General features: G+C 39.0%; 1 protein-coding gene across 4 annotated transcripts in view; it reads right to left on the reverse strand.

The window, feature by feature from the left end:
* Positions 1 to 265: 265 nt before the first annotated feature.
* FRS2 (fibroblast growth factor receptor substrate 2) overlaps positions 266 to 13,434 on the reverse strand; it is a 108,780-nt gene continuing 95,611 nt past the window's right edge. For all 4 annotated transcript variants that reach the window (XM_060194956.1, XM_060194958.1, XM_060194957.1 and 1 more), the window contains exons 5-8: positions 12,277 to 12,463; positions 9,396 to 9,554; positions 8,812 to 8,975; positions 266 to 6,105 (exon numbers count right to left, since the gene is read on the reverse strand). In XM_060194956.1, coding sequence (XP_060050939.1) covers positions 5,155 to 6,105; positions 8,812 to 8,975; positions 9,396 to 9,554; positions 12,277 to 12,463 — 1,461 coding nt within the window. In that variant the 3' untranslated portion in view covers positions 266 to 5,154. The remainder of the gene's footprint in view (positions 6,106 to 8,811; positions 8,976 to 9,395; positions 9,555 to 12,276; positions 12,464 to 13,434) is intronic.

Below are 13,434 nucleotides of genomic sequence, written 5' to 3' on the forward strand. Positions count from 1 at the left end.
TGAACTAGACCCAAATACATTCTGCTGTGTCACTCAGTAACAACACAGAATTGGGAGTCCCAGAGTTCAGAATTACTAGTTTGAATGGCCATGCAGATAAAACTGTGTGAAGCTGTCAAGCATTCACCATTTCATTTCACACTGGTGAAACTTAATGACTCACATATCCACCTTGCAAAGGGAGGCACTGAAATGAGACTAAGAAAGAAAACCTCTTCCAGAGTTTCAAAGAATGTATGAAATATAAATACAGTAAACCTTTGAATAAGTAGCCAACCAACATTTTATTGGGGTTTTATTGCAATCTACTTTCAGCAATAAGGGGAAAGTAACCATAAGAACTCCGATCGGATTTTTACTCAACAAAGCAGTTTTTCATGAATGCTTATGGTCAGTGTATACTCAACTCAGGTTCCAGTATCAATGTGAGCACCTCACTATGGAAATCTATGCCAGAATGACAACAGTAAGGCATTGAAAGATTCTGCATCATCTATGATTAAACCATATTTTACATATAATTTTAGGACAGCATACTAGTATTCAACAATAAATATTTTTTAAAACTTAGCCCTTGTTGAAGTAAATTCAATTAGCTTATTATTTAAGTACTCCAGTTAATAGAGGTTTGATTGTACTTCAAGAACTCTAACTTTTCCAAAGATGATAAAACTTGTTATTTGTTATTAAAACACACACACACACACACACACACACACACACACACACACACACATACACACACACACTAAACTTAAAAGCACATTGACACTCGTCCTTATAATGGAAGCATGTTTCCATTATATATGAGATTAACTTTTTCATGCATGGAGACATGGCTTGTATGGCCAAGAGTCGGGATGCAAAAACACTAGAGGACAATCCTCCCATCTCCATTTCCTCCAGAAAGCCACACTCGCCTCAGTATAAAGTTGCATTTTTATTGCCATGCTACAAAATGTATGATGTTGGCACTGGTAGGGAGAAATAGAAACAAAAGGTGGGAAGGGGTAGAAGGCAAAAGATGTTGTTACATATACAACAAGGCTTTAATCAACAGTGGTAAATTTTGCCTATATTGAAGATGCAACCCAAATTTTAAAATGCTGATAGGAAACAGCATTAAAATACGATTGATGCATAGTACAGTATCACTTATGTCTTTTATTAGAGAAATATGGAATGTTTATGAAAGAAATTAACCTCAGGGGGTAAAATTTATATTTCATATACAATTTGGCAATGGTAGTCCCACTGTTAAGACAATTTTTTATAAAAGAAAAAAATTAAAAATCTAATAAGCTACCTTTATACAAAGTTGCTATATTTATGCCTTTATGTAGGAAAAAAAACATTTATAATGCAAATTAGGACAGACAATAATCTTACATTAATATATTATACAATGTAATGAAAATAAAAACAACACAAAATTTGTCCTTTATAAAACATATATTTTGCATTTACTAATGCAAATGTGGCACACTGGTGACTACTGTACTATTAATACCAGTTCATTTCCATGCTATTGTCCAATTGTCATAAAATTGCAATTGTAATGATGCTACAAAAGAATTAATCATACCCCCCAAAAATGAGGAAGCAGGAAAGAGGAATAGGGATAAACAGAACAGAAAAGATAGGGTGCTGGTTTGGGTAGAGTATACTGTGGTATGTCAGAAAGTATGCCAATTTTTCAAACCAAGAACGTGGTCTGTACATTCTATAATTTCGTACCAATGCCTTTATTCAAATTTGGCAAACATTAGGGGAAAGGTAATTAGTACCATATACCTCACATATCAGAAATATGAATGTGATATCAATACATCAGTTACTTCTGAATTATTCTCTGGTGGCATGTTTGTTTCAAGGGTATATAATGTATATTTACATATACACACTACACATTGCACAAAACACTTGGGCATTATGGTTTAGAGACAACACAAAGGGATGTGGGAAGTACTTTAACTTGTTAAACTTTATACCTTGAGGCAAAATGTGGTGGCACATTATTGGGAAATTATGAAAACCTAAGGCCCCTGTCCCATTTTTAATAGAACATCATTGAGGTACATTTTTATATGTTGTGCCACAGATTTTTTTTTAATGGGGATGGGTAAACAAATACTAGTTCAACTTACAACAATGAACTGTAGGGTCAGCATTAATATCTATAAAAACAAAGACTGCTTGGCAAATTTTCATAGGTCCCCAATGTCATCTATTCTGGATATACTGGGAAGTGAAAAGGTTTTTTTTTTTGCTGAGTCTTCAAGAGTAAAGTGCATATCTCATCACTCCACAGCAGCAGTAAATAAAAGGAACTATTTGCCAATCTTCCTGGAGGGAGGGAAGGCACCATATTTTCATTTTTAAAGGAAGATGAAACTGGGAAATAAAACATTTAAGAAAAAAAACAACAGATAATACCCATATCAGTTTCCAACCCTGGTCTGGGATAAAAGCTGTTAGGCTCTAATGGATCAAAAAAGAATTCCATTTGGGGGAAAAGAGATGAGCAACAGTTCTAATCCCCAAAACAAAAAACAAACAAACAAAAAAGGGATCACAAGGTCTATGAACAAATAGAATACCTAAAATTGGGTGTGTTTCAGAATATCTGAAGTATATGGCCACACATTATATGCCAATAAACAAGCTCAATCTAAAATGCACCTAATAATAGGTACATCCTTCCAGGATAGAGCTTAATGCCCATTACTAGACTACTGTAAAAGACAAGTAGTATTCTACATTACCTTTTGTGTTGTAGGAATACAGGGATTTCCAGAAAAACCATCTAGAAATTAACACCAGTTGCACACATCTTCCTAACAATCATAGTACCTAAATTCAAATTCTTAGCAGACAAATTGGTCCCGTTTTTGTTTTTAAAGCATATAGTATTTAAAGCATGAGCTGTAATGAACATGTTGGAGTTATCTTAAAAACAACAACAACAACAACAACAACAAAAAACTATTAGAATCTGGAGGGGGAAATAAGAAAGGTAAGGAAAACAGAATAATCTCCAAAATGAATAAATAGGTCAGCCCTTTCATTTGGAGGTTAGTGTTCTGTTTTGACTGCTTGTCTCAGAGAAAACCATGTGTTCCATCACAATTTTTACTCCACATTACAAAAATCATTACATAAATTTGGCACAATTAGCAATCTACTCAGAAGAAAGTGTAAATGGGACAATATACTAAAAATAGAAACTGCACATCTATACCAAAGTTCTCTTTAGAGAACAGTAAGCACCAAGTTCACAGGAAAAAAAAAATCTGCTATGCACATAAACCAATGGCACTGAAAATAATAAAGACATCTTTCATGATTTGTTTTCTTTATAATGGTCCCACCCTATTATTCTGCTAATCTGTTTACTGTCCTATAATTAGGTTGGCTATTGGATGCTATATGACTGAAACTTTTCATGCTAAATTAATCTTGGTAACATCTGGTCAATCCAGATCATGACATCTACTTTCCTCATATTTAGAGAAAACAGTAAAATATTTTATAAGGTTACTCAACCTTTACTCCATCCTATCTCTTCTTGTCTTCTGTAGAGTTTGGGAAACTGGAACATTCTTGATTTTCAGAGTTAAGACATGGACTATCATCAGTTTATATAACTTCAATTCATTCTAAATCCAAAACTTTGACACAATTTAATTGCTACAACATTTCCACTGTACCTGCTATGCTGGCAACAATACTATCTTTCTATTGAAACTGAAGAATAATCAAAGATCCAGCTATGAGTAAAAGAACAGCAGAGCCGAGGAGCAGTACAGTGGGCAGAGTACAACTGCAGCCAGCCATGTGACTGAGGGAATCCCTGCTAAAGTGCTGGGGAAGAGTGCCCACAGAGAAAGCACAGAACCTTCTGGGAACTTTATGTGTTAAAAGTAGATTCCTTTTTTTTTTTTTTTTTTTTTTATTAATTTTTCTTTTCTCCAGCTGCTAAAGAGATCATTTATGGACAAAGTGGAATTTAAATGAGAGAGAAGGCTTTTTTTTTTTTTTTATCAACTTGAAAAGTAAACAGCATATAAATAAATACTGGACAAGGGCAACCCTGTTATAGAATAACAGTAAGTTCCAAATGAACCTTCGAAACCACAATCTGACAAAAAGGCAAACTAAACGACAATGAACACATAATCCAATTTCAAAACTATATACAAACTCAAAACATTTTCAACCGAAAAAAGACATCAAACAACAAAATGTGACAACCCAAACACCAAACTGAAAGTAAATGGAAACACCTAATGGCACAAATGCCTCCAAAAACAATGTTACTGCTAAGGATCTATAGGGAGGGGGAAAAAAATTCCCAGAGATCCTGGTTCAAATTTTCAAATGTTTTTGGGTAAAGTGACCTGAGACTGATTTCTTGAGCCTGCTATAATTCTGATTACCATTCTCTAGGCATGCCTTTCAAATGACATCATGAGATGAGTAAGCAGAAAATCTGTCTCCTTCCTGCCTTTCAACCCACCAACAGCAAACGATATTCATGGATATAAGACTTTATAGGACTGCTGAAGGCAAAGATATTGACTAGTATGTCAGGAGTGGTACTTCTATTTACTTTAAATATGGTTTGGCTCAAGTCAAAAAGCCTGTAATTAATGGAATAAAGGATTCCTCATGTTACATGCTGGAGGCCGTATACAATGAATAGTGAATCTACAAAGATTACTTTCCAGGCTTAGAGTTAGCTATTAGCAACGCACATTTTTATCAGGAGGCCTTACAGAATGTTTTATATGCCAACTGTGACCTTAGAATGAAGTCATATGCAAAAGTCCAGAATATTGATCAAAATCAACCAGCATGTATTCACTTCAACTCAGCATGTCATTCACTTTAATTTTAAATAGGCACTGTGAAAATGGGAATGCTGCTGTACAATGATTAGAATACAATGAAATTAGTGTTCTGTAATGAGTACCTGCTCTACATTAATTCCCTTTAAAGAAACACATGAAATAGTCTGGGGGGAAAAAAAAACACATTTTTTTTAATCAGTCTATATAAAAGGAGTTAGTGTTTAGAAATGAAAATGAAGCACTTGGCATCTTCATTTTTAAAAACTTCACAAAGGTGCACACAATGCAATGCTTCCCAGGCTCACATGGGCAGATCAGTACTGTTATGTCTAGTTTTTCTAGATGTACCATCATCTCGAGGCAGTGCTTTCTGCAAATTGGACATAGCAGCAGTTCTCTCGATGTCTATCACAGCATACAGCTCTGTGCGCCTGGTAGGGGTTTGTGGAAGGGGAGTGGTTGGCGTTTTTGGAGTCTGAGGGTTGTCGGAATCGCTGCCGCCTTCCAAGTCAACCTGTATGTAATTGAGCTGCCTGTGTTCTAAACTTGGGCGTCTGATATCAAAGTTAAAGACAGTGGGTGTGCAGTCCCGACGCCTCGAATATTCTATTTTGTGAGCACTTGCCGGCACTGTTACATTCTCTGTATTTACATAATTATGCATCGGGTCTAGGTTGTTATGGTAGCCATTTAGAGATGGGGTCTTTGGTCCTAAGTTGTCATCTTCGTCCTTACTTAGTTTGCGAGCTTCCCAAACAGGAGGCAAAGATGGTAAGTTTTCATAGTTTAATAATGCAGTTCTTCTCTGAGCTGAGTTGTTGATATTCTGGGTATCTGAGGTACTAGTGGATGTCAGACGACCTCTCCTGACCCCTGAGGCACTAGAGATAGATAGCCCATTGATATTTTCATACACCAGTTTGGTAACAGAGGGTGTGTCTCTCCGCTCATCACTGTCATATCCAGTGTCCCATTCTGTGTTATTTGCACCACTTCCGCTCACTGGATCTTTTCCAAGTTGCTCCAGTTTCTCTTTTTCCATTAACTGCTTTTGAACAGGGGTTGGTCCTAAGACAAATTTGACTCCTTCGGGTTCAAGAAGAATCTGGGGGTCCCTGTCTTCAATACTACTAGGCTCTTCTTTTGGTGTGTTGCTCTCAGCATTAGAAATCCTTGCCTCCAATGGGACATGCACACTTGTGCGGCTTTTCCGTTCTTCTTGCACACCTGTCGTGTTGACGTAAGTATGTACCTAAAACAAAATAGGAACATCCATCAGTAACTTTCTTTTGTTTTTCTTCTTCTTCTTCTTCATCTTCTTCTTCCAGAGCACTGCTCAGCTCTGGCTTATAGTAGTGCTGGGACTGAAGCTGGGACCTTGAAGCCTCAGGTATGAGAGTCTTTTTGAATAACCAATATGCTATCTCCTCCACCCAAGTAACTTCTGTAAAAACCAAAACAAGAAGGTGGTGGTGCAAGGGATAAAGTGATGGACACTCAAGCATGAAGTCATATATTGAATTCCTGGTAGCTCATGTGCCATACTGATGCTCTGTTTCTCTCATGAACAGATAAAAAATAAATAAATTTTAAAAAATCAAGGCTGAGGAGAATATAATGACTTTCATACTCGAGGTTCTAAAAGTCCCAGGTTCAATCTCTAGCACGACTATAAACCTGAGAAGAACAGTGATTTGGCCTTATTCCGTGTCTATCTCTCTGTATCTCCCATTAAAATAAATAAAATAAAATAAAAATGTAAGAAGAGGAATAATGTAGACATGCTTCCTAACTTAAAAGAATAACTACTCAGGGGCTGGGGCTGGGCAGTAACGCACCAGGCAAAGCACATATAGTGTGATGCACGAGGACCATAGTAAAGATCCAGGTTCGAACCCGTGGCTCCCCACAGCAATGGGGTTACCTCACAAGTGATAAAGTGGGTCTGCAGGTGTCTATCTTTCTCTTTCTCTGCCTTCCTCATCTCTCTCAATTTCTCTCTGTCTTATCCAACAATAACAGTAACAGCAACAGCAACAACTATGGAAAAAAGCTGCCAGGAGCAGTGGATTCATAGTCCAGCCCCAGCAATAATCCTGGAGGCAAAACAAAACAAAACAAAACAAAACAAAACAAAACAAAACAAAACAAACCCTAACTACTCAGGGGCCAGGCAGTGGTGCACCTGATTAAGTGCACAGTGTACCATGCACAAGGACCTAAGCTGGAGCCCCTGTTCCCCACTTACAGTGGTGAAGCAGGTCTCTATCTTTCTCCCTCTTTATATCCCCCCATCCCCAATTTCTCTCTGTACTGTACCGTCAAATCAAAAAGAAAAAGGGGAAAAAATGGCAGCCAAGTGTAGTGGATTTGTAGTGCAGACACCAAATCCCAGTGAAAACCCTAGATGTAAATAAATAAATAAATAACGATTCTAGGACTACGGAGATGGCATAATGGTTATGTAAAGATACTTTCATGCCTGAGGCTCCAGGGTCCCAGGTTCAATCTCCAATACCACCAAAAGCTAGAGCTGAGAAACACTCTGGTTTCTCTTTCTGTATCTTTCTCTCTATATATGCACCTAATTAAAAGGAAATACTAATTTTAAAAAAAATTACTGAGGCCAGGTGGTGGCTTGCCCAATAGAGCAAACATGTTACCCATGGTTCAAGCTCCTGCTCCCCACCTATTTCTTGTATGTGTGGGGGCTTCACAAGCAATTAAGTAGTGCTGCAGGTGTCTTCTTTTTCTCTTCCTGTTCACCCCTTCCCCCTTTTCCTCTCATTTCCTTACTAATGGAGGGGAGGGGAGGCGGAGCATCACTCTGGTACAATCGATGCCAGGGATTTGACTTCGGACCTCTGGTCTGAGAGGGCAATGTCTTTCCTTTTTTTATTTAAAAACTTTCAAAAAACTGTTATCTTTATTTATTGTATAGAGACTGTCAGAAATTAAGGGAGATGGGGATTATAGAGAGGGAGAGAGACAGAGAGACACCTGCAGCACCACCTCACCACTCGTGAAGCTTTCCCCCTGCAGGTGGGGACTGGGGGCTCAAACCTGGGTCCTTGTGCACTGTAACATGCACTCAGTCAGGTGTGCTACCAACCAGCCAGCCCCACAATGTCTTTCTTATTCACTATGCCACTTCCTGGGAGTGTTCCCATTCGTTCTCTCTCTGAGGAGGGAAGGAAGCAGGGTTACCCATAGCACTGCTTCACCACTTGTGAAGCTTTCTCTCTGCAAGTGAGGGCCAGAGAACTCAACCTGTGTCCTTAGGCATTGTAACAAACAGTATACTGGGAGTGCTACTGCCTGGCCCCAACAACAATTTTAAAGAGACAAACTCATTACTATTCACAGATAATCTGACTATACACTTTCATGCCTGAGGGTCTGAATTTCCAGGCTCAAGCCCTAGCATCACCACAAATCAGAATTGTGCAGAGCTCTGAGTTGAGGTAGAAAGAGAGGGAAAGAGGGTGAGTGAAGGATGTGGAGGGGGTGGTGGTGGTGGAGAGGTATTATCATTACTTGGAAAAGCTCAGTGAGGGGCTGGGTGGTGGTGCACCTGGTTGAATGCAAGTGTTACAATGTGTAAGGACCCACCTGCAAGGGGAAAGCTTCATGAGTGGTGAAGCAGTTCTGCAGGTGTCCCTCTGTCTCTCTCTATCATTCCCCTTCCCTCTTGATTTCTGGCTGTCTCTATCCAATAAATATATAAAGATTAAAAAGAAGAAGAAGAGGAGGAGGAAGAGGAGGGTGAAGAGGAGGAGGAGAAGAATGGAAACTCCATCATATCTTGAGAGGACAACCTTAGTCTAGTTTTTTCAGTATTAAGCCACATACATATAGAGATAAAGCTTGGATTCAAACTGAATAAAGGCTTCAAGAATTCTCACAGTACCATTTAAACAAAGCACAGTACACGCTTCCCGTGAACAGAAGTGCTTACTTGTTCCTCAGCCACAAGCAAAGGATGTGTTGACTCTTCGCCTACTGAAGGCAGCCGCGCACTTCCCACAGAAGGGTGTCTACTGGAAGGGTGTGACGACGCGTCTCCAAACGAGGGATATCGGGGGTATCCATTAGGTAAGTTCTGTGCAACAAACCCTGGAGCTGAATTTTTGTCCATTTATTGGTTGAAGAGGAAAAGCAGGATGGAGGGGTAGGACAGAGAGAATAAGAGTAAATGAGAATCCAATCAGCACTGAGAACTAAAGGAAATGTTTCTGACAAGACACAGCAGAAATTAAGAGTTCATTCACTTTTCAGTTACATTTTAGATAATGTGGAATCTTTTTGCTTTCATATTTTAAAACAACAATAGTTTTATAATTACAACTAGTTTTTTTTAAAAAAAATTACTCATTTATTCCCTTTTGTTGCCCTTGTTGAATTATAACTAATTTTTAGAAACTGACAACCAGTAATATGTATTCTTTGTCAATGGCTAATATGTTCTAGGATTAAATATCTACAATCTAGAGCTTATAAATATCTGTACTTCAAAATGCAAAAGGGGAAATAGGTACTTACTTGTAGGTGTTCGAGGTGTTCTGGGGACTTCCAATTCTGTCTGATGGTTATTCCTTTCTACCACTGGCTCTTCCACCACATTTATACTATTATTCTGCATAATCTCTTGCAACATGTTAAACAATTCTTCTGCACGGGCACACTTAAAAGCAAAGATTCCTACAAATATAATTCAGATTGGGACAATAGTTACTATTTCTTTAAAAATGACTTGGAGAGGGCCAGGTGATGGGTGGTATACTTACTAGAATGCACACATTACTATGGGCAAGGACCTGGGTTCGAGCTCAGTCCCCACTTGTAGTGGGGAAGCTTCACAAGTGGCAAAGCAGTGATGCAGATGTCTTTTTTTAATGATTTATTTATTTTCCCTTGTGTTGCCCCTTTTTTAATTGTTGTCATAGTTATTATTGTTGTTGTTACTGATGTCATCGTTGTTGGACAGGACAGAGAGAAATGGAGAGAGGAGGGGAAGACAGAGAGGAGGAAAGAAAGATAGACACCTGCAGACCTCCTTTACTGCTTGTGAAGCGACTCCCCTGCAGGTGGGGAGCTCGAACCAGGATCCTTCTGCCGGTCCTTGAGCTTCGCGTCACATGCGCTTAATCCACTTGCTACTGTCCAAATTCCGCAGATGTCTAGCTTTTAATCCCCCCTTTTTTTTGCCTCCAGGGTTATTGCTGGGGTTTGGTGCCTGCTCTACGAATCCCCTACTCCTGAAAGCCATTCTTCCCATTTTGTTGGCCTTGTTGTTGCCCATATTGTTGTTATTGTTATTGTTGCCCTTGCTGCTGCTGTTATTGTTGGATAGGACAGAGAGAAATTGAGAGAGATGGGGAAGATAGAGAGGGGGAGAGAAAGATAGACCTGCTTCACTGCCTATGCAGGTGGGGAGCCAGGGGCTCGAACCAGGATCCTTGCACCAGTCCTTGCACTTCACGCCATGTGTGCTTAACCTGCTGCACTACCACCTGCCCCCCCTTTTTTAATTTTTTAAATTTATTATTGGGTAGATAAAGAAAACTTGAGAGGGTAGACAGAAAGAGATAGAGAGATACCTGCAACCCTGGTTCATTATTCATGAAGCTTTCCTCCTGCAGGAGAGGACCAGGGACTTGAACCTGGGTGCTTGTGCACTGGAATGTAAGTGCTTAACCAGTTGCACCAACACCTGACCCTTCAATCTCCCTCTCTATCAATCTTCCCTTTCCCTCTCAATTTCTCTGCTTTTATAAAAGAAAAAATAAGAGGGTTGGGCAGTAGCGTAGTGGGTTATGTGCACATGGCGCAAAGCATAAGGACCTGCATAAGGATCCCGGTTTGAGCCCCTGGCTCCCCATCTGCAGGGCAGCCGCTTCACAGGCGGTGAAGCAGGTCTGCAGGTGTCTCTTTCTCTCCCTCTGTCTTCCCCTCCTCTCTCCATTTCTCTCTGTCCTATCCAACAACAATAATAACTACAACAACAGTAAAACAACAAGGACAACAAAAGGGAAAATAAATAGAAAAAAGGGGAAAAAAACCCCAAACAAATAAGTAATAAAATATTTTTCATTAATTAAAATAAATGCAACGATGTTTTCAAAAAATAATAATGACATGGGTCATTTTATTATTCAAGCAAAATTATAAGGTAAGTATTCTGTGTAGCAATAATAAGAAAGGTCTTTTAAATAAATGTAAAAGGGTGTATAGGGATAGATAGCATAATGGTTATGCAAAGAGGCTGTCATGCCTGAGGCTCCAAAGTCTCGGTTCAATCCCCTGCTTCACCACCATAAACTAGAGCTGAGCAGTGCTCTGGTAAAGAAAATTAAATAAATAAATAAATAAAATAAATATCTGAAAAAGTAATGATATTCTATTTCAAAATTTAAATGGGAACTGGGTGGTAGCTCAACTGGCTGAGTGCACATGTTACAATGTGCAAGGACCTAGGTTCGAACCCCTGGTTCCCACCTGCAGGAGGAAAGCTTCACAAGTGGTGAAATGGTGCTGTCTCCCCCTCTCAATATTCCCCTTCTTGATTTCTAGCTATTTCTATCAAATAAATAAAAGTAGTAATTAAAAAAAAATTCAAACCTACAAGAATTTCACAGAATAATCTGCATATGTTGAAGAAGATGACTCAAAATGCAGTAGACAAAAACAAAAGCAGCACATTTGCAATAGTGCGCCTGTTAACAGCAGGGGGAGCCCAACTCAGCAAAACCAAGGGGATCCTTCAGTGCTTGATCAGGCCTTTGGCTATGCAGTTTCTAACTGAAATCTTGCTAAACTATTACATTCATTCTGTAAGGTAAAGATTATCCTTCTCATCTAACATGTAAGAAATCTGATATCTGGCAGGTCATGGAATTTCCCCAAAGCAAATTAAATGAAAGGTAGTAAAAAAAAAAAAAAAAAAAAAAAAAACCCTCAAACTTTGGCTTAGAAGGGTGGTGCAGTGACTAAAAGCACTGAACTCAACAGCATGATGTCCTAACTTGATCCCTGGCATTGCATGTGCCAAAGTGATGCTCTGGTTCGTTCCCCTCCCCCCCTCTCTCATGAAATAAAATAAAAAGAAGATTATGTTCTAACTTCAAAGTTGAGGGTCTTTTCCCAATAAGTTACAATAGCAAAAGTACCTACCTAGTCAGTGGTTTGTGGCCAATCATTTATTTACTGAAAGCCTTAAAGTGGACATAAGTGAAAATTCTGGACATAGCAAATGTGCTTAATAAAAGCTTGACATGCAAATATATAATTTGTTTTCTCTCTCTACCTGGAGTTTAGCAGGAGAAAAGCAAAATATTAAATACTGTATAGAGAATACATAAAAAAAAAACTATCTTGAATGTGATAATGTTTGCAGGGATAAAAGGAAAAAAGCTCTACTCACCTTGTCCAGTTTGACACCTTCGACCACTTTCAAACGAGAAGAGATTTGAATCATAGCCATACCGTCGCAGACAGAGGTAGTGCCATTTTACTGAGTCACGTTTGCGAGTATATAGAATCAGTTCTGTATCTGTAAGTTCCATTATTCCAGAACCTAACTCATTCCCATCATCATCCACATTAATGACCTAAAAAAGAAAGTTCGATCAGAGCTAGCCTAGTGTTCCCAGCTGATAATCATATAGAAATGCCACTACTTTGTCCAGAAAACGCACAATTCTGATGGACTCACTCTCATTTCTACTGGTCTATTTGTCAGTCAGTATTGTGTGCAGACCATGGGCTATAAAGCATCAGACTATCCACTTCATATCCCAAAAACAAATATTTCCACTGGGTAGAGAAACACAAACCAACATAAAATTATGGAGGATTAATTGATAAATGAGTGTAGTGAGGACTGAGGAAGGCAAGATCTATAGCCAAGGCCTGTTTGAGAAACCTTCATATAAAAAGCGAATTTTAGTTGGACCATGAGCATAACTTGAGATGGAATACTGCTTGAGCGCACATGTTACAGTATGCAAGGACTCAGGTTCAAGCCCCAGGTCGCCAGCTGTAGGGGGGAAGCTTCATGAGTGGTGAAGCAGGGCTTCAGGTGTCTGTCTCTCTCCCTCTCAATCTCCCCTCCCCTCTCAATTTCTGGCTGTCTCTATCATATAAATAAAGACAATAAAAATTTTTTTTTTAAAGATGGGAGTATTGCTGTGTTAGGAGTTGTAGGGCATGTTCTAGAGGAGTAGAACTACAACAAAGACAAAAAAAAAGAATACCCATGGGAGTTGGGCTGTAGCGCAGCGGTTAAACGCATGTGGCGCAAAGTGCAAGGACCGGTGGAAGGGTACTGGTTCAAGCCCCCAGCTCCCTACCTGCAGGGGAGTCACTTCACAGGCGGTGAAGCAGGTCTGCAGGTGTCTATCGTTCTCTCCCCCTCTCTGTCTTCCCCTCCTCTCTCCATTTCTCTCTGTCTTATCCAAAAACAACATCAATAATAACTACAACAATAAAACAACAAGGGCAACAAAAGGAAATAAAGAAAAAAGAAGAAAAATCAAAAAAAAAAAAAAAAAAAAAAAAGAATACCCACAGAGACCAAGAT

The sequence above is a fragment of the Erinaceus europaeus genome, chromosome 7 (genome assembly GCF_950295315.1).
Source record: "Erinaceus europaeus chromosome 7, mEriEur2.1, whole genome shotgun sequence".
In the NCBI taxonomy this organism is placed as follows: domain Eukaryota; kingdom Metazoa; phylum Chordata; class Mammalia; order Eulipotyphla; family Erinaceidae; genus Erinaceus; species Erinaceus europaeus.